At 35.7% G+C, this 21,266-nt stretch overlaps 1 protein-coding gene across 1 annotated transcript; it reads right to left on the minus strand.

Annotated features, from left to right (window-relative positions):
* Positions 1-11,752: 11,752 nt before the first annotated feature.
* LOC128240527 (plexin-A2-like) lies at positions 11,753-20,058 on the minus strand. The gene is made up of 9 exons (XM_052957186.1): positions 19,854-20,058; positions 19,400-19,556; positions 17,980-18,153; positions 17,268-17,392; positions 16,646-16,723; positions 15,779-15,934; positions 14,235-14,382; positions 13,431-13,568; positions 11,753-11,838 (listed from the first exon to the last, which is right to left on the minus strand). The coding sequence occupies exons 1-6, from the start codon at positions 19,986-19,988 to the stop codon at positions 15,779-15,781; spliced, it is 825 nt and encodes a 274-aa protein (XP_052813146.1). The 5' UTR covers positions 19,989-20,058; the 3' UTR covers positions 11,753-11,838; positions 13,431-13,568; positions 14,235-14,382.
* Between the last annotated feature and the right edge of the window lie 1,208 nt (positions 20,059-21,266).

Here is a 21,266-nt window from a genome sequence, read left to right on the forward strand (position 1 = left end):
TATTGTCACTATATGTTTCATATAGACACTAACCTTGAGCTTACAATGTATCTCTTCAAAAAGTATTTTCATATAATATTTTTGCAAAAACAGACTTCAAAACTCCTATAGTTCAATTTCAGGCTGTATGCAACACATACTTAAAGTTTGGCAATAATATTTTAAACACATTAAGAATGAGTATAAGCACTTGTGGTGTTTTCGAATGAGTATAAGCACCTGTGGTGTTTTCATAAAAAGCAGAAATATCCACTTCCATCAATCGGTAAGCCGCAAACTTTTAAAGAGCCATTATGTCCTCATGCATTGGAATAATCTGGACCAAGTATATATATATACGATCACTTCAGTATATATATATATATATATATATAAGACAGCACCATAAAAATGGCCTGCCTACTCTATTGAGATTTTTTCAAAGCAGAATAAAAAAAATTCCACTTTATCAGCTTAGCGTTTATATAAAAAATGACATAGAGCCAAACTGAAATGCTTCCAGGGACAAATGGCGCAGCAAAGGGAATGGCAAAAAAACACCAAAACTGAAAGATTCATGACAACTGCTAGTGTTTTCATGTATGAGATGGCTACATGATGTAAAAAATGCAATGATAGCATAATTATGCTAAGTTTTAATTTTTTTGCTTTAAGTATCTGTTTTGAAGGCTAGATTTGCCTTAAAATTAAGATTACAACTCTTAACCAGTGTCTATAAGTTGCTTATTTACACCTGATTAGTATATATCTCACTCTTTGGAATCATTTACACACAAACAAGTACTACAATGTTAACTTACATCTTCATTCTGAAATATTAGATTCAGAGCTTCAACTCCTGGATCTAGATTGCAGGACCACTGCCATGGGCGAAAAGCCGCAGCAAACTGGAGCTTATTGGCTCATCATATTCTGCAAGCAAGACACAAAATCAATGTTTGACACAGAATAAGACTACCTTCTTCTACTGTAAAAGTATGAAAAATGCCTGTAAACACTCATTTGAGACATACATAACCTTTTATGTAGGAATTATGCTTCAGTCAATAGTAAACACCCCACCAAGCCCGGACAATAGCTGGGACTTTGACTTTCAGTCCAGCCAACCCAGGGTAAAATCCCCGCCCTGCAGGGAAGAAAATACCTGCCAAATGCCCCCGCACTGCTATATTTTGCGCCAAGACAAAACCACCGCATTCACCCGGCACTGCAGGGACACCTGAATGGTAAAAACACGCCCTTTCCCCCCGCTATCCCCGGTTTACCACTGGACCTGGAGGGTCCAAGGTTACAATTGACTGGTGCATTAATGCGATAAATGTGCAGAAAAGTTTATTAATTCCAAAAAATTTATGACAAAAATATTAAATATATAGTCTTTTGGACGATTTGCAGTAATTTTTTTAACAACTCAAAGGTTGATCTTTACTAATTGAGTACCCAGATGCATTTTGAAAGCCTTTAAACCAGACTTTCTTAGAAATCTTTCTTACTTGCAGACAATATTCCTTTCGAAAAAATCCTTGCCAAGAACGGGTATGGAATTCCATCACTAGACCATGTTTTGATCAGCATTGGTTCTTGTCCTTGAATACCTCTGTGGCTCTAGCAACCAGGCTGGCTATATTAAATAAACAATAAATTAGTATTTTTAATTTATTAAAGCTGCACTCTCACAGATTGAACATTTTGATTAAAATTTATTAAACAATTGTCCCGAGATTCGCTACAGAAAAAAAAAAAATTTGGTGCCAATCTGGTGTACCCTTTAAGGTATTTTGAGTGTATTTAGGTTTTTTCTTTAATGCATAAAGGAAAAAGGTTCTTATCTCGATCCCCCTGCTCACTTTTTATTGCTTTTGCCATCAGAGATGTAAATTTTTTCAATGTATTAACTTTAAGTAAATTAATATTCATGACTGATTGACAGTATGAATGAATGAAAAGTAGCAATATTTCTTTAGATATGGATCTTATTGTGTTGCTGAGATTGTTTAAGTAAATGTTTTTTCATGTTCATAAACTAAATATCATATGCACACTAAATGAAACATAATTCTGCATCATGTGTAGTAAGTTGTGATACTTGTTTGCAATTAATGCAATGTTTTCTTAAAAGAGCAAACAAAATGGGCGAATAGATGCACAATACAGTCCAAAGACCAATGAAGGTCAGCAGTTTTATAAGAAAATGATATTATCTCAAAGCCGCAACAACAACGGCATGAACGAAATTCAATTCGGAAAGAAACAGTTCATCAATGAGCTATTGAAGTAAACACTGATCATGATGTCATAACAAGCGAATGTTAATATCAAAGAGCAAGAAACATACTGGCAATTTATTTCAGGGAAACCTTGACAAAAGTCTGGTTTTTTTCCAAACTTATTTCCACCAGTAATACATAACATGGCAATACCTGCATTGCTGAAAATCTGTCTACAGCAGTAATATCAAAAACCAGGTGCCATGGATGCATTCTGAAATACAAAAAAAGTCTGTAATTTGTGCTAATCTTACATATCCCATTCACAAGTGATTTACACTGAAATCTAATTGTTCTAAACTATAGTAACACAACTTCTTTATGACCAAACATATTGCTATTGAGCATTAATTAGTACACTGTATGTACATGACTTTTTTATTTTGTATGTCATGTTTCTTTGCCCCAATTTATGGAAATATAACAGGTTCAAGCTTTTTAAGTCCGTTACGCTTAAGATTTATCGAGAAGCTGGGATCTTATGCACCAGTCAATTGTAACCACGCCCTCCCCCCAGGTCCGGGGTATACAGGGGATAGACGGGGAAATGGGCCGTGTGTTCACCTTTCAGGTGGCCCGGGGATTTTAGCCGGGGTTGGCTGGACCAAATGTCAAAGTCCCCACTATTCCCCGGACCGGGGGGAAAGGCGTGGTTACAATAGACTGGTGCATTATTACATGCAGATTTGAGTGAATCGCAGAGGGTGTTCACAGTATTTACTGTCAACAACACAAACTTTTTTAGGCATCTCATTAAGACTTTTTTACTAATTAACAAGCAGAAATTTGGACACAATGGCAATTTTATAACAAACTTGACCATGAGATTGAGTGTGAGCAAGCCAGTACAGTTTGACTTACCATTTGGGTGAAAAGTTACTAATCGGCGATGTAAATTGAAAAAATGGAGTTGCACCTAATTGTTTAAGGTGCAGGTCTAAGAAAAGGCATGATGTTCTAAATATAGAGGTGCAGTTGTATATTAAAGATGTGCACCTCCATCTTAAATATAGAGGTGCAGTTGTATTTATGTAAGAAGTGGACCTCCATTTTAAAGTTTCAAAATATATGTAGAACAGAACGTATGAATAAAGAATTGCACAGCTTAATAACATACAGGTGCACCTGTAAAGTAGGTGTATTTAAGAAACATTGATGATTCTCTCACAAAGCCATGTTGTTTCATGGAAAGGGTACGGCAACTCTCACTCAGTCATGGGGGTTGTTTGGCAGGATGGTTCGCCTGCTCCACACCCTGGACTAACTATTTAGTTACAATATTTCACACGATCTGTGGCCCACAGCAAAACCATTAACCCGCATTTGCCGATTTGTCTTTCAATCACAATCACTCATATAGTGTCAGCCTTCCTCTCAACATATTCAGTCACAATCTCTCATCTGCCATAGTGTTGCTTGGCACGAGTAGTCACTTGGCACTATTTTTTTACAATCTTTCACACAATGTGTGGATCAAATCAAAACCATTCATCTTTACAGTCACAATAGCTCAGAAAGCCATGGTGTTGGACCGCAACCGTCCATTTATCTTTTCAGTTATAATCTTGCTCTCCGCCATGTTTTTTTTGGCAGGAGGAAACCCTCCCGCACCCTCCCCTTCCAACTTCTTAATTTAATAACATCTGTCACAAAAATGTGGTGTTGCATTTCAGTTACCTGGTATTTGGACTGCAGTTGTGGCCAGTCGAGCTATCTGATTGGGGCGATTCGGTCCCTTGGGTGATCTCTTGGTCTGAGAATTATAAAAAAATGTGTTTGTGTACTCGATGATACATATAATAAACAAATGATCCACTTTTGGTCGTATATTTTTACATATTAAATATTTTAATATTACATACAATCTTTATCATTCACATGGTGTCGGACCACAACCGTCCATTGATCTTTTCAGTTATAATCTTGCGCTCCGCCGTGGGTTTTTTTGGCAGGAGAAACCAGCGTGTTGGTAACTGAAAGGTGTTCCCATCCTTTGATCTAAGTCAAAACATCTAATACACCCATTGTTCAGGCTCACAGACGGTACACCCCTTCCATCGTTTCAGTGACAATTTCAGCCATAGCGATTTCTAAACTGGTCAACCGCATGTCATAAGTTTATGAAATTGATATCTTCATTGTATGATTTACTGAAAAGTGTTTTATACAAAATAATCATACTGTACCTGGCTGACGTGACAAGCTCTGCTATGTGTACCGGTATAATCCATGGTCGTAATTAAATCGGTAATCCAGCAGGAATTAATTCTTCGCAATTTCTATCCGATCAACAACTGTCAAACATCTAAATAGTATCGATTTTGCAAAGCCTAAAATGACAACTACTAACTGTCAAGTGTGACCTTCGTATAGAATGGTAAATAATGCGTATGAATATCTTTAATAAACAAGTGAAAACAAAGTATATATCTCAGACAATCTACAGAAATATGTTTTATTTGTCTTTGTGAGTTTACCAAAAGTATTCATAGTAATTGTTTATAAGCATATTTTGAATTATTTTAATAACTAGTGGGGCGCTATTTCGCATCTCATAAAATTTCATGAGCCTGTTTTTTTCCATCACGTGTGTCGTCACGCTCTGATGATTTTGGTGTCCCGCAAGCACGCGCTCAATATAGTTTATGAACAGAAAAATACTGGTTCCATCACCTTAACGTCTTTTTTTCAGGCTGATAGTATGTGCAACTTTTGAACGAAATAGGGCTCTGCCGAGCTTCGCTCTGTTTAGAGCCCGTATAAAAGAAGCGATGCAAATATACGATACAAATATACATCTGAACTCAAAACAAATGACATAATGGCCAATTGAAAGGTTATACCAATGCTACCCCCAGTTAACATGAATACCTTTAAAAGGATCGGGATAATTGTAATATGACTGTTACCTTCAGTAAACTTGGAGGCGTGTACAAGGATGGGGATACTTGTAATACGACTGTTACCCTCAGTAAACATGGAGGCGTGAATAAGGATGGGGATAATTGTTATATGACTGTTACCTTCAGTAAACTTGGAGGCGTGTACAAGGATGGGGATACTTGTAATACGACTGTTACCCTCAGTAAACATGGAGGCGTGAATAAGGATGGGGATAATTGTAATATGACTGTTACCTTCAGTAAACTTGGAGGCGTGTACAAGGATGGGGATACTTGTAATACGACGGTTACCCTCAGTAAACACGGAGGCGTGTATAATGATGGGGATAATTGTAATATGACTGTTACCCTCAGTAAACATGGAGGCGTGTGTAAGGATGGGGATAATTGTTATACGACTGTTACCCTCAGTAAACACGGAGGCGTGTATAAGGATGGGGATAGTTGTTATACGACTGTTACCCTCAGTAAACATGGAGGCGTGTATAAGAATGGGGATAATTGTAATACGACTGTTACCCTCAGTAAACATGGAGGCGTGTATAAGGATGGGGATAATTGTAATACGACTGTTACCCTCAGTAAACATGAAGGCGTGCATAAGGACGAATATAATTGTTATATCACTGTTATTCCTAATGAATGGAAACATTAAGGCGTGTATTTGTATTTGGATGACTCTTTATCACTGTTACTCCTAGTGAGTGCAATCATAAAGGCGTGTTTGAGCATAAGGATAACTGTTATGTCAATGTTATTCATAGTGAATGGAAATATGAAGGCGTGTATGAGTATTTGGATGACTATTTTATCACTGTTTCTCCTAATGAATGATAACATAAAGCGTGTGTGAGTATTTAAATGACTATTTTATCACTGTTACCCCTAGTAAATGAAAGTGTGTATGAGAATTAGGATGAATATTGTATCACTGTTACTCCTAGTAAATGAAAGCGTGTTTGATCACTAAGATGACTATTTTATCACTGTTACTCCTAGTAAATGGACGCGTATATGAGAATTAGGATGACAATTGTATCACTGTTACTCCTAGTAAATGAAAGTGTGCATGAGAATAAGGATGAATATTGTAGCACTGTTTCTCCTAGTATATGAAAGCGTGTATGAGTATTAGGATGACTATTTTATCACTGTTACTCCTAGTAAATGGAAGCGTGTATGAGAATTAAGATGGCAATTGTATCACTGTTACTTCTAGTAAATGGAAGCGTGTATGAGAATTAGGATGGCAATTGTATCACTGTTACTTCTAGTAAATGGAAGCGTGTATGAGTATTAGGATGACTATTTCATCACTATTACTCCTAGTAAATGAAAGCGTGTATGAGAATTAGGATGACTATTTTATCACTGTTACTCCTAGTAAATGGAAGCGTGTATGAGTATTAGGATGACTGTTTCATCACTGTTACTCCTTGTAAATGGAAGCGTGTATGAGAATTAGGATGACTGTTTCATCACTGTTACTCCTAGTAAATGGAGGCGTGTATGAGAATTAGGATGACAATTGTATCACTGTTACTCCTAGTAAATGGAAGCGTGTATGAGTATTAGGATGACAATTGTATCACTGTTACTCCTAGTAAATGGAAGCGTGTATGAGTATTAGGATGACAATTGTATCACTGTTACTCCTAATAAATGGAAGCATGTATGAGAATTAGGATGACTGTTTCATCACTGTTACTCCTAGTGAATGGAAGCGTGTATGAGAATTAGGATGACATTTGTATCACTGTTACTCCTAATAAATGGAAGCATGTATGAGAATTAGGATGACTGTTTCATCACTGTTACTCCTAGTGAATGGAAGCGTGTATGAGAATTAAGATGACCATTTCATCACTGTTACTCCCAGTAAATGAAAGCGTGTATGAGTATTAGGATGACTGTTTCATCACTGTTACTCCTAGTGAATGGAAGCGTGTATGAGAATTAAGATTACTATTTTATCACTGTTACTCCTAGTGAATGGAAGCATGTATGAGAACTAAGATGACTATTTTATCACTGTTACTCCTAGTGAATGGAAGCATGTATGAGAATTAAGATGACTATTTTATCACTGTTACTCCTAGTGAATGGAAGCGTGTATGAGAATTAGGATGACTATTTGATCGCTGTAACTCCTAGTGAATTGAAATACGACGGCAGTATAAGGAATGTCATAATTTCTACACCAATGTTGTCCTAATGAACGGAAACTTGCAGGCGTGCAGAAGGATGGTAATTACTTTTTTTAGAATTATTAATCCCAGTGAACATGTAGTCAAGTACATGAATGAGGATAACCGTTATGTAACTGCTACCCTAATAAATTGAAACATGGAGGCGTGTATATGGATGGAGATATATGTTTTATCATTGTTACCCCGCGCGAAACATGTATGCATGTTTAAGTAAAGGAAAAACTGTAATATCACTGTTACTCTAATAAATTGAAACATGGAGACCTTTTTTCAAGGATGGAGATAACTGTTATATAATTGTTACTCCCAGCGGACAGGGGGGCATGTATACGGATGGGGATATTTGCTATATTACTGTTACCCCTATCCGACATTGGGACATATATAATGATGGGGATATATGCTATATCACTGTTACCTCTATCAGACATGGGGGCATGTATCATGATAGGGATATTTGCTAGATCACTGGTAGCTCTATCGGACATGGGGGCATGCATAATACTGGGGATATTTGCTATACCACTGTTACCCCTATCCGACATTGGGACATATATACTGATGGGGATATATGCTATATCACTGTTATCCCTATCCGACATTGGGACATATACAATAATGGAGATAAATGCTATATCACTGTTACCCCTATCGGACATGGGGGCATATATAATAATGGGCATATTTGCTATATCACTGTTACCCCTATCGGACATGGGGGCATGTATAATGATGGGAATATTTGCTAGATCACTGTTTCACGTATCTGACATGGAGGCATGTATAATAATGGTAAACGTTGCTATATTACTGTTACCTCCAGTGAAAAGAAGCATACAATTGTATCATTGCAAAAGGGTCACAAATAAGCGTCCTGAAATTGGGTGGAAATGACTTCTACCCATATTCTATGGCATTCCTCCTGTTAACGAATTCAGAAGATTACACCGAAACAACCATCGAACCACTTGGTGAATATGTACAATGTCTGATAAACCTTCATTCAACAGCACAACAAGATTAACGTTTACATTTGTCAGTTGTTTACGGAATTGGCTGCCTGAAATAATCTGATGGGTCCAACTAATTTACAAGTCTATCAGATGTCAATAATTCCTTCAATATAAGCCATGAGGAGCTGCTTATAAAAGGGTTCGGAAAAAGATGAAACTGAAGCAAGACCACACGCTTCATAAGGGTGCATGATAAAAACTCAACACCAGGCACTGTTTAGTCTTTTCTATGTTTATAGCTACCTATAAGCTGTATATTATACAGGAATTATCATAAACCAGTGGACTTGATTTATTTATGTTGTGGTCACAAAAACATTGTTGTTATTAAAATTATTTCATACATCTCGCAAAAAGAATTCATTCTTACCTATCAACATAATTATACTGAAGTTAGATATATTCATTATTCAACTTGTAACAAAAAGTGTACTTCATGAAATGAAATATTATGAGTGGGAAAGACAAAAGAAAATACAAGCATAGTTTGATATTTATTTCTAAAATTCTCTCTGGAACATGTGTTAGGAATTAGACGTCAGTGAGCAGCCAGTATTTGGTCATGAATGAGAAATGTTCTTTTGACATCTGATTGGTTGATTTTTTATATTTTGACATCTGATTGGTTGATTTCTTTATTTTGACATCTGATTGGTTGATTTCTTATATTGACATCCGATTGATTGTTGTTTTTTTTGTAATGCATTCAGTAATTTGACAAAAAATGAAAACAACAGGAAACAAAGCATTATTTGAACACCACTTGATCAAGCCCAGCAAACACAAATTTATGTAACTAAACATATACATCCCTTTCATTACATGATATCATAAGTAAAATAAACGTTTGATCAACGTGATTTCTACAGAAAAAAACGTGAAAAAAAAAGAAAATAAATACTGCATATCATTAAGTTTGTATCAGAACATGATGACTGTTTAGTTCTTCCCACAGTATTTGTTACCTGGTCTGGTCTCTTGACACAGCATTTTTGTCGGACCAGTCCAGATATAATTCATAAGCAGGAAAAATGTCAGTTGATTTGGTTTACAAATCTCTATTTTGTGAATTCCCATAACACTTGTACTCAATTACTTCCGTGTAAAATCGTTGTCTTAAACTTGCGGCATATTGCGAAAATCTCAAGGAAGCTCTTTTGTCTGCGCCGACATAATTCTTATGTTTAAGTGTCCCACTTAACCCTTAAGCTGCTGATGGCGATTTTAAAGGCTTTGCAAACAGCTTGGAACCAGACCAGACGCCGAGTAACTCGGCGCCTGGTCAGGTTCCAAGCTGTTTGCCACTCAGTCAATATATCCCCAAAGTTTTAAGTAAATTGAAAGAAATTTAGAATAAACCAGACGACATTTTTGAGCAGACGACAATTTACCCAGCATGCAAAGGGTTAAGATGGAGTAAAACACGTATTAATGCTTTAACGCACGTTCAAAGGATGCAACATTCTTGTAAAAAGGCAACAAATACGAACTCAATTGGTCTGCCTTTCGACGAACTTTGGAATATACTTTTTACCCCAAATATTGGTTTAAACTCCATAATCTCAGAATGTTTAACCTTTCAATAAAAAATGCAGGTCAGCTATAATTAAACTTGCCAATACACTGGATACGGTGTTATGAAACATATATATTACATAAATGTCCATGAGAAAAGAGTGTTTGTTTTGTTTGTGTTAACTTGCAAAAATCGCCTTTTTAGTAAACAAAACCCATAGTTCCTCATTCTCTGGGCACGGCGGCCATCTTGAAATCCACAGGACCCTAGCCAGGGCATTGTCCTGGACCCAGCGGGGGCCGTGGGAGCCCCCTCGCCCCAAACTAACTTTTCAGTATTTTTTAAATTCTTAACTCTCACCCTTGATTCTTGCAAATATTCCATTAATAAATCCTGGATTCATGGTTGTGATTTCATCATGCTCGCACATTTGTGGCCTTTCCCAATCTCTAAGGACACTCTACGATTCATCACGAAGACATCTGGATATATAGCGGCTTTTAAAATGTCTTGTTATGGAGCTTGCTTTAAATATTGCGCCACAGTATGTAACCGTGTTTTTGGATATATAGCTGCATTTATACCGTCTGGCTGCGGAGTTTGCTTTAAATATGGCACCACGGCATGTACCTGAGTATTCGCTATTAAAATCAACGGTCAAGTCAGGTTTGTTTAATCCATAATAAGGTTAAAGAAATGCAGACTAGTTACAACAGGTTTATTAAATTTTAAAATAAGATACAGCAAAATCTTTGGTTCTTTACAGACTCTGAAAAAGTGTGTCATATAGTCTCTGTTTAAAGCTGCACTCTCACAGACTAACTTTCGGTGTTTAATGGCTAAAATCGCTACCATATCGCTTATTAAGAAAACCATGACATTTTCAGCAATTTTCAAACAATTGAGATCCGTAATACTGTGCGTCTTATATGTCTTGATTAAAGGTTGATTCTGAGATAAAAAAATATTATAATGTCAAAACAAAGAGCATCTTTAATAATATATAGTTTAATTTTACAACTCAAAACTGTGTCCCAAGAAATAAAAGAAATTACCACGGCTAAAACAATATAAGATCGACGATGACACTTATAGTGATGATCAAGTGATGTGAGCCTAAAGCCTGTTAATTTACAGTTATATAAATAATGATTTCTAATGCTGATAAGCTGTTGCTGAATTTCAGCTCGTTTAAATGCGTTAAACTGAATAACTGTGTTACTCAACATCCTTGAACGTGTTTTGTAGATAAACATTCTGCAAACTGCTGCAGTGTGCAAGAAATGCGGCATTCAAAATATAAACAAACGTGGGCTGTTGCTCAAAATAGCTGCTTATATAAGAGTGCTGGTGCATCCCAGCTATCAGAAATGCGGAGATCTGCTTGCTTAACCATTTGGAAAAGTGCAGAACTGGATTAAGTAAAAGCGTGCTAATCATTTCCATTGGGATAAGGTATGTCAATTTGTATATGTATAAGCAATGCAGCAGCCTAACGATAATCCACTTTAAAAAATACTTAATAAAGATTGTGGCTGAGTTTTAAAGATTATAGTACCAACAGAATCTTAACAGGGATTGTTATACAAGTCATGCGAAAAGGATTTTTTTTTTAAATCGGATAAACAACAGGACATTGCAGCAAACTGCCTACTTTTATCCAGGTTGGGTTTTGTTCAGTCAAAAAGGGGCATAAGCCGACAACAACAAAAACAGGACATTGGTCTTGGCAGTATGCTGAGAACACAACGCTGAGCACAACGCTAAGCACTTTGTGCTCAGGTGAGCTAAAACAAGACAATCCTATACAAAAAAACTAAATAATATATGTATCAAATAAAGTTCTGATACCTCGTCTGTATATGGCTTGATCTGCTCGTATAATCTGTAAAGTGCTGCGTTCTTGTTGAAAGTAGTTTCCTGTTGGTTCTGAAAATGGTACGCCAAATAACATCACATTATATGAATCAATCTTGGATTCATTGTCACAGTAGCCAGTACTATGTGTTACATACGTACTACGCCTCAAGCATTAATGAGTTTTATATCTATTCAATGTGTTAAAAACGGTTAATTGGGAGAAACAAAAATAACCTTAAAAAACAAGAGGGCCCTGAAGGCCCTGTATCGCTCACCTGATCCAATTCAGGTGTGACATAGAGTTCATAAATACAAACATTCTGACATAGTTTCATGGTGATCAAAGAGAGAATGTAACCTCTACAGTGTTTACAAAGTTTTTCTATGATTTGACATAGTGGCCTGGTTTTTGACCTCTGATTACCCAGTTCAAACTCTACCTAAAGATCATCAAGAATAACATTCTGATCAAGTTCCATGAACATATGGTCATTAATGTGGCCTTTAGAGTGTTAACATGCTTTTCCTATTATTTGACCTGGTGACCAAGATTCGAACTTGCCCTAGAGCTAATCAATATAAACATGCTGACTAAGTTTCATGAACATAAAGTCATAAATGTGACCTCTAGAGTACTAATAAGCTTTTGCTATGATTTGACCTTATGACCTAGTTTTTGACCACACATGACCCGGATTCAAACTTGACTTAGAGATTAATAATATAACATTCTGACAAACTTTCATGAAGATACAGTTATAAATGTGACCTCTAGAGTGTTAACAAGCTTTTCCTTAAATTTGACCTGGTGACCTAGTTTTTTACAGTTCATGACCCAGATTCGAACTTGGCTTACAGCTAATCAATATAAACATTCTGACTAAGTTTCATGAACATAAAATCATAAATGTGACCTCTAGAGTGCTAACAAGCTTTTCCTATGATTTAACCTAATGATCTAGTTTTTGACCGCACATGACCAAGATTTAAACTTGACTTAGAAATTATTAATAGAAACATTCTGACCAACTTTCATGAAGAAACATTTATAAATGTGACCTTTGTTGAGGAATATATACCTAGCTACTCTACCATTCATGCAATCCTTTAACGGAGAGATGTCTCCTTTACCATGTTGATTAGACTATTCTTATTTTGTTAAGCTCAATTTAGAAGAAAGTTGGTTGCTCATAGACTCATACTAGGGTTTGTTTCCTTGGTAGAGCAAGTGTTCAGTGAGTGGAATACAGCCATAAAACTAGACCACCCTTACCCTGGGGTTATTCCCCTACAACCCTAGACCACTCTAACATTAATTGGGATTTATTCCAAGACCTCTTGGGTGAGAGGCGGACACCTTCACAACTATAGCACTCTCACCCTGGATGGACTCTAATCTGTGACCACTTGGATGATAGGTAGACACCTACACCACTTCATCACTCCCAAACGTGTTGGGCTGAATCTCCACGACCTCTTGGGTAAAAGGTGGATCCATACACCAAGAGACAACTCACACGCTTGAGGGACTCGAATCCACCACCTCATTGGTGAAAGGTGGACACCTACATTACAAGACAACTTTCGTCTTGGTGTAATTAGAATCCTTAACTATTTGGGTGATAGACCCATTCAAACTACCAGGTTAAATGAATACGTACTCTGTTAATACTTGTCAGGTATTGTCCTAGCTCATCGGGTTTCTGCACGTTCTCTTTGACATTTTTGTAGAACTCCTGAACATGTGTTCTGAACTTCGTCAGCTCATTTCGGAAAATAAGCTTCTGAGTTGGCGATTCCTAGAATAAAGTATTTTCATAATATTATCAATCTTATTTTAATAGATAAGCATCAATATGTTTTGTAATATGTGTGCATAATGTACTACAGTGGTGTACCAATTTGCCTTTAATAGGTGTTATCCGGAATTCAGTGAGAAAGGTTTTTCCGTTAATTTGCAGGTACAAACACATTAAGCCCAGATTGGTGTGGTGATCTATTCATATTAAAATTCAGCTAATCCATATGTCCTTTGTCCATAGTAAATTATTTAGATGACATAAGGTCATAACGGTTAACCAAGTATTGGTACCTACAGATTAATAACATTACGGAGTAAATCTATTAAGGCAGCCGACCCACATGCTACTTTTCTGATAGCTCAATGTTAAATATTTATGCCTGTTGTCCCCATGTCATTTTGAAGTCATCGGGTAGCATTTGAAATTATTTTGCGTGCGTTACTAATATGTAAAATAGATGATCGAAATTACACTATACATAAAGTTTTAACAGATATTATAAAAAGGTAAAAATGATCAAATAAAAACAAGTGGCAGGCAGATATTAATAAATTTAAAAACCTGTCTTTCTTGTGACTTGTCCCTTGTTACATGTGTAACAAGCATGCTTAAAATGTACAAATATCATTCCCAAAGAATTTTAATAATAAAAACTTTCTCAACCTTTGACACGGCCTGTTCCGTGCGACTGAAGCTCTCAATGAAGACTTGACTGATCACATCCAGACTCTCCGAAACATAGGACGGGGCATTGATATCGAACAGAATTGATGGTGTCTTGATAAGCATGGCCCAGATGCGAATGGAGTAGCTAGACGAAACATAGGAGAATAATTGAGAATACAAACCAATTCAAGCAGTGGATTGCATTCAAGACCTCTGTTAGGTAGTTACGGCCGTCGATGATGTCAAAAAGGACCGGCAGAGGATAGCCGGATACGAATGAAGTAACATGCAAAAATCAAATAGTATTTGTACATGGATCAATATCATTTAATACATTTATCATGATCATTTTTATGCTGACGTTTTTCACATACTGTGAAATCATTAATGTTCGTGGGACATTAATGTTCGTGGTTTTCGTGGGTTGTGTGATCCACGAATTCAAGATCCCACGAAATATAGACCCTTTATTCACGTTTTCATTTGCCATGTTATGAACATACTCTAGTATAGTCTTTACAGAGATCTCAGTATACGGCGTTAATACAGACCTCACAATATATCGTACCGTTAATGTTTTGCTAATATATAAATAAAATACCTAATCAATTCACTGTGTTTTTTTACCAAATCAATTCTCTGTGTTTTTATTTGCGTGTTGAATATCAGTACTCGATATTTTTCTTTAATGAAATATTTAATCGATTACATTGATTGTTTACTCAAATATACGCAACTTTTCGGTGTTTTCACAGTTTGCAAATTCTTAATTGGCATTAAATGGCTTCGCATAACTATATCTCTCATCAGGGTACATCTTCTTTTATGACCTTAATTTCCAATTAAATCGATAATTGACATTGGTACATGCACTAATTTGCATGTTGTTCTACTCTAGACAGTGTCTTAAACGGTGTGACGTAGAATACGAAAATCACGTGCACAGCGCGTGGTGATTCTGCGAACGACTTAGGATGATCGCAGTTTCGGATTTTTTTTCTTCACAAAATGAAAAAAACACGAATTCAAGTACCAAAGAAAATGTAAATTTTCAGAAAACCACGAAATTTCATGCCAATGAATATAAATTATTTCACTAAGTATCCCCAGTAAATTTACATTTTACTGACCGTTCCAAGGCGGTTCCTAACAATCCTTGATAACCATACCTAGTTTTTTTTATATAGTATATATGCACTGTGCTGTTTGTGGAGTTTTGTGCAGTTGTTCCATGTTTCTCGTTTGTGATTTTTTGTGTTCTATGTCTTTGGCATTAATACTCAGTGCCATTAAACGGGGTTTATGTTTAAACTTTTGGCTACTGAGCTTGTTTCTGTAGTTTTTCACTTAAGTATTGTATAAAATATATGTTAAACTTATTTAAAACAAATTGTAAAAACAACATATTTCGAAGAGCATAACGTGTTTTCATGCAAGCTTTAATACATATAAATCTATTTAACATATACCTGGTAGTATGCTAATAAAAGAACACGCTTTTACGACGATCATCATTCCTTTCAACAAATTACTGGGCTTACCTATGGCTTTTCCAGGCATGGAGTGTGTCGGGATCTATTTTTTTGTTTTTCTGCAAGATCATCCAGGAAATCATAGAGGAACTTGACGGGCGGAGGACACTTGCTGCTCTCCAATACCAGGCTGAACAAGTCATCTATGTACTTCACAAGTGACAACTGCGCGGAAAGAAGTAGGTTTGTATAACATGTCTTCGACATTATAAGATACGGTTTATTTCCTTTACCTAGTCATAGTGCATAGGGGTAGATTACATGTAAATCACAATATATACGTTATGTTGTAAAACATAAGTAACTTAAGACGTTATGCAAATAAATGTTTAAGCTCAGTAGGTCAAAATCATTGAACGTGATTCCCATTCTTTATTTCTTCAATAAAACAAGAGCATAATACCAAAGTGCTACATTTGTTACTATGAGTGACTTAGGTATGAATGCTTGTACTGGTTTAGGTTCTATAAAATATACCAGACATTTCAATAGTATTTCAACACCAAAAAAGCAAGAACAAGTTTCTAAAGATGAAAAAGCGTTCAATAGATCATCTAAAACACAAGATAAACGTTCGATTTTAGAGTCACTTGAATCGACCGAATAAAAATATTTTATCAGATCCATTTCTATTTGATTATATAAAATACGTAAAATTTCATTATTTAATTTACAAACTAAATCTTGTTTCTGCTGACAACTTATCTTCTATTTGACTTGCCCACTCAGATTAGCCGACTGAATTTTTCCCTTGCCCTTTGACAATTGTACTGTTCTTGGGCTTATGTTATCACAAACAGGGCGGTCAGTTAAGTGAATATGTTACGATATGTTCAGGTTTTAGTAGTGATTCACATCCCATTCTATAACAATTACCTTGGTTGTGATAAGCCTGTTCAAGTACAGCTCATCAATGGCAGATTTCTCCTTCTTGTTTGCATCATCATCCTTTAACTTAAATTTAATGATATATTTAAATTATAAGCAGGCAACATAAGACAAAAATCCTTTTTTCTTATAAATAATATTTATTCAACTTACATATTTAATTAAATACTAGCACTCTGTTTCTATTCAGGGTTTATATGATAAAATATCATAGCCCAATCATTAAATCTTTACACTGTTTTAAAAAATATATCAAATTTAAATGTATTTTTGGTTACATTAACTAACCCGACGTAAATACATCAATATAACAGCACGATTAAAACCGGTTGGTCCTTTTTCTTTTTTTACCGGAGAAGGCTTGCGTTAAAAAGAATCTGTCACATTATACACAATTATATTCAAAGCGCCCAGGAAATATTTTTGAAAGCGTGCGAAAGGCTCGCTTACTTTTATTGTTTTTAGAGCTAGATGTGTGTATCATATGATGACTCGTAACATGCAATTAAAAACTACTAAATGTATGTGATGTTTAACGATTTGTCAATTTTTTAATTCAATACAAGCAGTTTAAAGACACATCACTGATGAAAGATATAATATTAAATACCAAGTGCCACTGTTTCAGTTCCATCGGGTTTTCTTCGTCATGCGAAGTGGAACACTCGGCCGTCAACGGTTGGTCTGACCCCATACTGTTGACATCGAAGCAAGGGTCAATCTGTGCCAAGTTCACTGTAAATAGGTATAAGTGGTAATTTGGGGGGATTCTTGTCTTGTATGATTTATTAACAGTTAGCAGGGTTGTAGTAGAGTTAAGAAACATAAGCTAAAATAGTAAACTACATGTATATTTTTGTTGTCAAAACATTCAAACAGGTGAAGAGATGAGGACGGCGATAACTCATTTATATAATTCCAAAACTGTTGTGCAGCATCAAAATGACCAAGCCTCAGTTATTTTTTTGTACGCGGTTGATAAAAATTGTGGTAATACAAAAAACTGTCTTGGTATCATTCCAAATTATCAATTTTATAATCAAAGTGTTTTGTATCTCCTTTAAATTAAATCCGGAGACTTTAATTTTTCTTAAATTTGATTCACAATTTTGTCGGTAATATTCTTTAACTGTAATAAATAGACGTAGATTGCGTTATTTTCTTTGGTACTTTTTGCGTGACTTATTATTTTTTGTTGCCAATTTATGACGTTTAAAAGTAACTGTAAATTTAATATTTTGCCAGGTCTTAAATTCGTAACATGTTTGATTAGCAAAACAATCATAATTACATCCTTGTGAAATTAATACAATCTACAGTACCATAATCCTCCTGCTGACTGAGCTCAGCATTCCGTGGATTTACGAGGGCCATGTTACTTTGGTCGGCCACTGCGTAGTGCGCCAGTGTGTTAACACGAATCCATTCACCATCACGCTTGGACGTGTTGTCTTTATCACGAAGTATCATACGTCCACTGAATCCGGCATGCCACTCTAATATAAGAAATAATATGAAAAAAATGCTGAAAATTGGATGTTACTTTTCATCATTTGTGAATCATCTTTTTAAACAAGATCACAACACGCACATGTCAAAGCCCATCTATTTTGTCAGCTCATTAAATGTCCAATAACTCCAAGCATGCAATTGTGCATTTTATTCCAAGTGGTAGCAGCGGTGCGTTACCGTTATAGCTTGATTCTTTGCAGAAATGTCTATTAAAGTCCCACAATAAATATTATGTATTTGACAGTATCAATATTATTATCAGAGCCTACCATTATGGTCAGCCGGGTCACGGCTCATCTTTTATGATCTTTGTTCCATTCCTTTGGAAAGATACCCATCGTGCAACATTACCGTACAAAATAGCCTTTTACACCATCATTTGCTTTAATTTCGAATGCGTTTTTACCCAGAAAGCAGCCAATCTAACAATACGCTCTTTGCTCTTGGATATTTTTGCCAGATTCAGCCATATTTAAGTCGGTATGAAATGCTGTTTGACTTGCTATGTTGCCTTTCAAGTTAAATAACATGACTTGTGTATGTGGAAGAATTGTAGAATTCTAGGACACATTAATCAATGCCAATTCCAGTGGAATGCTAAACATGTATGTGAACAAGGAAACCATCATTTTGCAGCAATGTTGCCACTATGACTACCAATAAAACGTTCCTCATATTTGAACGACTCTTATATGAACATGACAATAACAACACAAGAGCTGCATGTTTCTTTAACAACAGACGAGCATAACATAAAATAAATTGATTTTTAAGGATCAATTTTTCTTGATAATGGTTGTAATAGATATCAGTATACCATTGCCTTTGAGCAGTCTCACAAAAGGCTATTAGTGCGAACTTATATCTTGCCTTTCCTTGTTTCGGGTGTAAAACAATACTTAAGTATTTCATTATATTACACAAGTGTTATGTAAATTCAATTGACGTTATTTCATTCAACTTATTCACTATTAAAACGTTTACTGACAAACGAGTAAAAATTATAATTTAGGCGATGAATGGTGATGTCATTATAAATTGAATCATACGCCCTTTGTCCTTGAATTCAAATTTTCTGAAAATAGTTAGGCAAGAGTGAAATGTTTGACAAAGACTCACATAGTTCCTTTATCTTATTTTTAATATATTTTGTATTAACTGGCAACTCATGTACGATCCTATATAAGTCATTTGAGCAAGTATCAGACACAATTAAATTGCTATGCCTACCAAGAAGAAGCTCAGTGGGATCTACGGGAAGTTGCGAGGCCGGGTAGTTGACATAGATCTGGTCGAGACGCTTGGCTTTCACCTGGTTAACTGTGTCGCAGTCGAGAGCTTTACATGGGTAGATTTCCTCTCCATTGTCGACCACTACGTTCAATGTCTAGGAAGCAAGTTTACATTCAGCAATATAGTTAAAACATGCAGATGCAATAGGAGTTTGTTGTTTCAGCAATTACAATGATTAAACATAGAATATTTTAAATGCAATCCTGGTGTTGCTTCCAACAGACATAATGTTAATTTAACATTTACGCCAACAATGTTGACCACGCTATGACAACATACGTTTCTTACTTTTTCAGGAATTAAAGATTTCCTTTATTTTAAAAATTATATACTTTTTAACAAGAAATTAAAACACAGAATATGCATGTCCTTCTTTATGTTGAGCACCTACCAATGCTTTAGCCTCAAACTTCACATCCGTCGTTTCCTCGTCTGTTGCCGAGCCTTGATATTTCCGGAGCAGTTTCTCCTCCGAAAGTGTGTACTTTGCATCATTGGTTAAAGCATCGATAGGGCCAGCCTCCATCGTTTTCCTCGTGGCGATGTACAACAGGTACAGAAGTGAACCGGTGTGATCCTTAAAATTGAATTCACACAGGTATGAGTGAACACCAAGTTAAGTAATAAAACAAGGTTCTTTTGCATAAATATGTCGTTCTTTCATGTCTAATGTATTGCTTTTATTCATTGATATTCAGAATGACAGCGAGGCCTTATTAAAATGAAAACTGAAGTACAATTTTTTTTTTGTCTATATCATTCTCTTTGTCTATATCAAACTTGGCCGACCTCACTCAATTTATCAGTCTTGACTCACGTATGTCAGAGACTATTCGTAAAGTATGCTTAACTTCCCCTTTCTGCCTCCTCTAGGTCACCTCTAAGTCATATGCTTATAGGATATATATATATATATATATATATATATATATATATACAAATTCAACCTTTGGGACATTTTGCCTATTTGAACAACCTTTGGAAGACATTATCATTACATGCTATATATCCTATAATAATATATCCTTTGCATATTCCTTCATAAAATATGCATAATTAAATGTAGTAAAGCATAATCAATGATGTTTTTTTCCCAAAATACCAGCCATCGAGAATATACAATTTTAGACTGTCGCCTAAAGGTAAAGCGCCGGATGTTCATGAAAAAGTACAACCTTTGGGAGAAGTACCCCAAATGTTGTACTGTATATGTCGCCGAAAGGTTCAATATTATATATAATGTAATTTGTCTACTTAAATCAGCCGGTAGAGTGGTCTGAATGTTTCGCGGCAGACCCCGTTCGAATGTTTTAGTCCTACTGACAACGTTAAGATGCCAGTTCGGTAACCATGATTTATGTAGCCATCTCCTCAATCCTTTCATTATATTGTCAAATTATTATTTCTTGCATTTTATTTGCTGTGTTCATAACAATATATGAAGCTAATTTTAATTTAAAGTCGGGCTAGGTTGTGATCTTACTCTCACACTAAGACGAAGATTTATGAACCTTAATAAACAATACAAACAAAATATATGCCATTATTAATAAAACACATACATGTTGTTTGTCCAATGACATGCTCTATTGCCGTTTTCATCATTGCATTACTCTTGTAAAAAAGCAGCATTGTTTGCACTTATGACTGGGTTGCTGAATTGCTTCAACCACCAGTTGGTGTGTAAGCTTCTTTTAACTCGCACTCGGGCCTTGCCCATTCGACGAGTGCTCTGGTAAGAGTGTTAGTTATCTAAAATAATTCAAGAATGGTGCACAGACACAATAAAACCCTGGTTTGAGCA

This window comes from Mya arenaria, chromosome 7, assembly GCF_026914265.1.
Source record: "Mya arenaria isolate MELC-2E11 chromosome 7, ASM2691426v1".
Lineage (NCBI taxonomy): Eukaryota > Metazoa > Mollusca > Bivalvia > Myida > Myidae > Mya > Mya arenaria.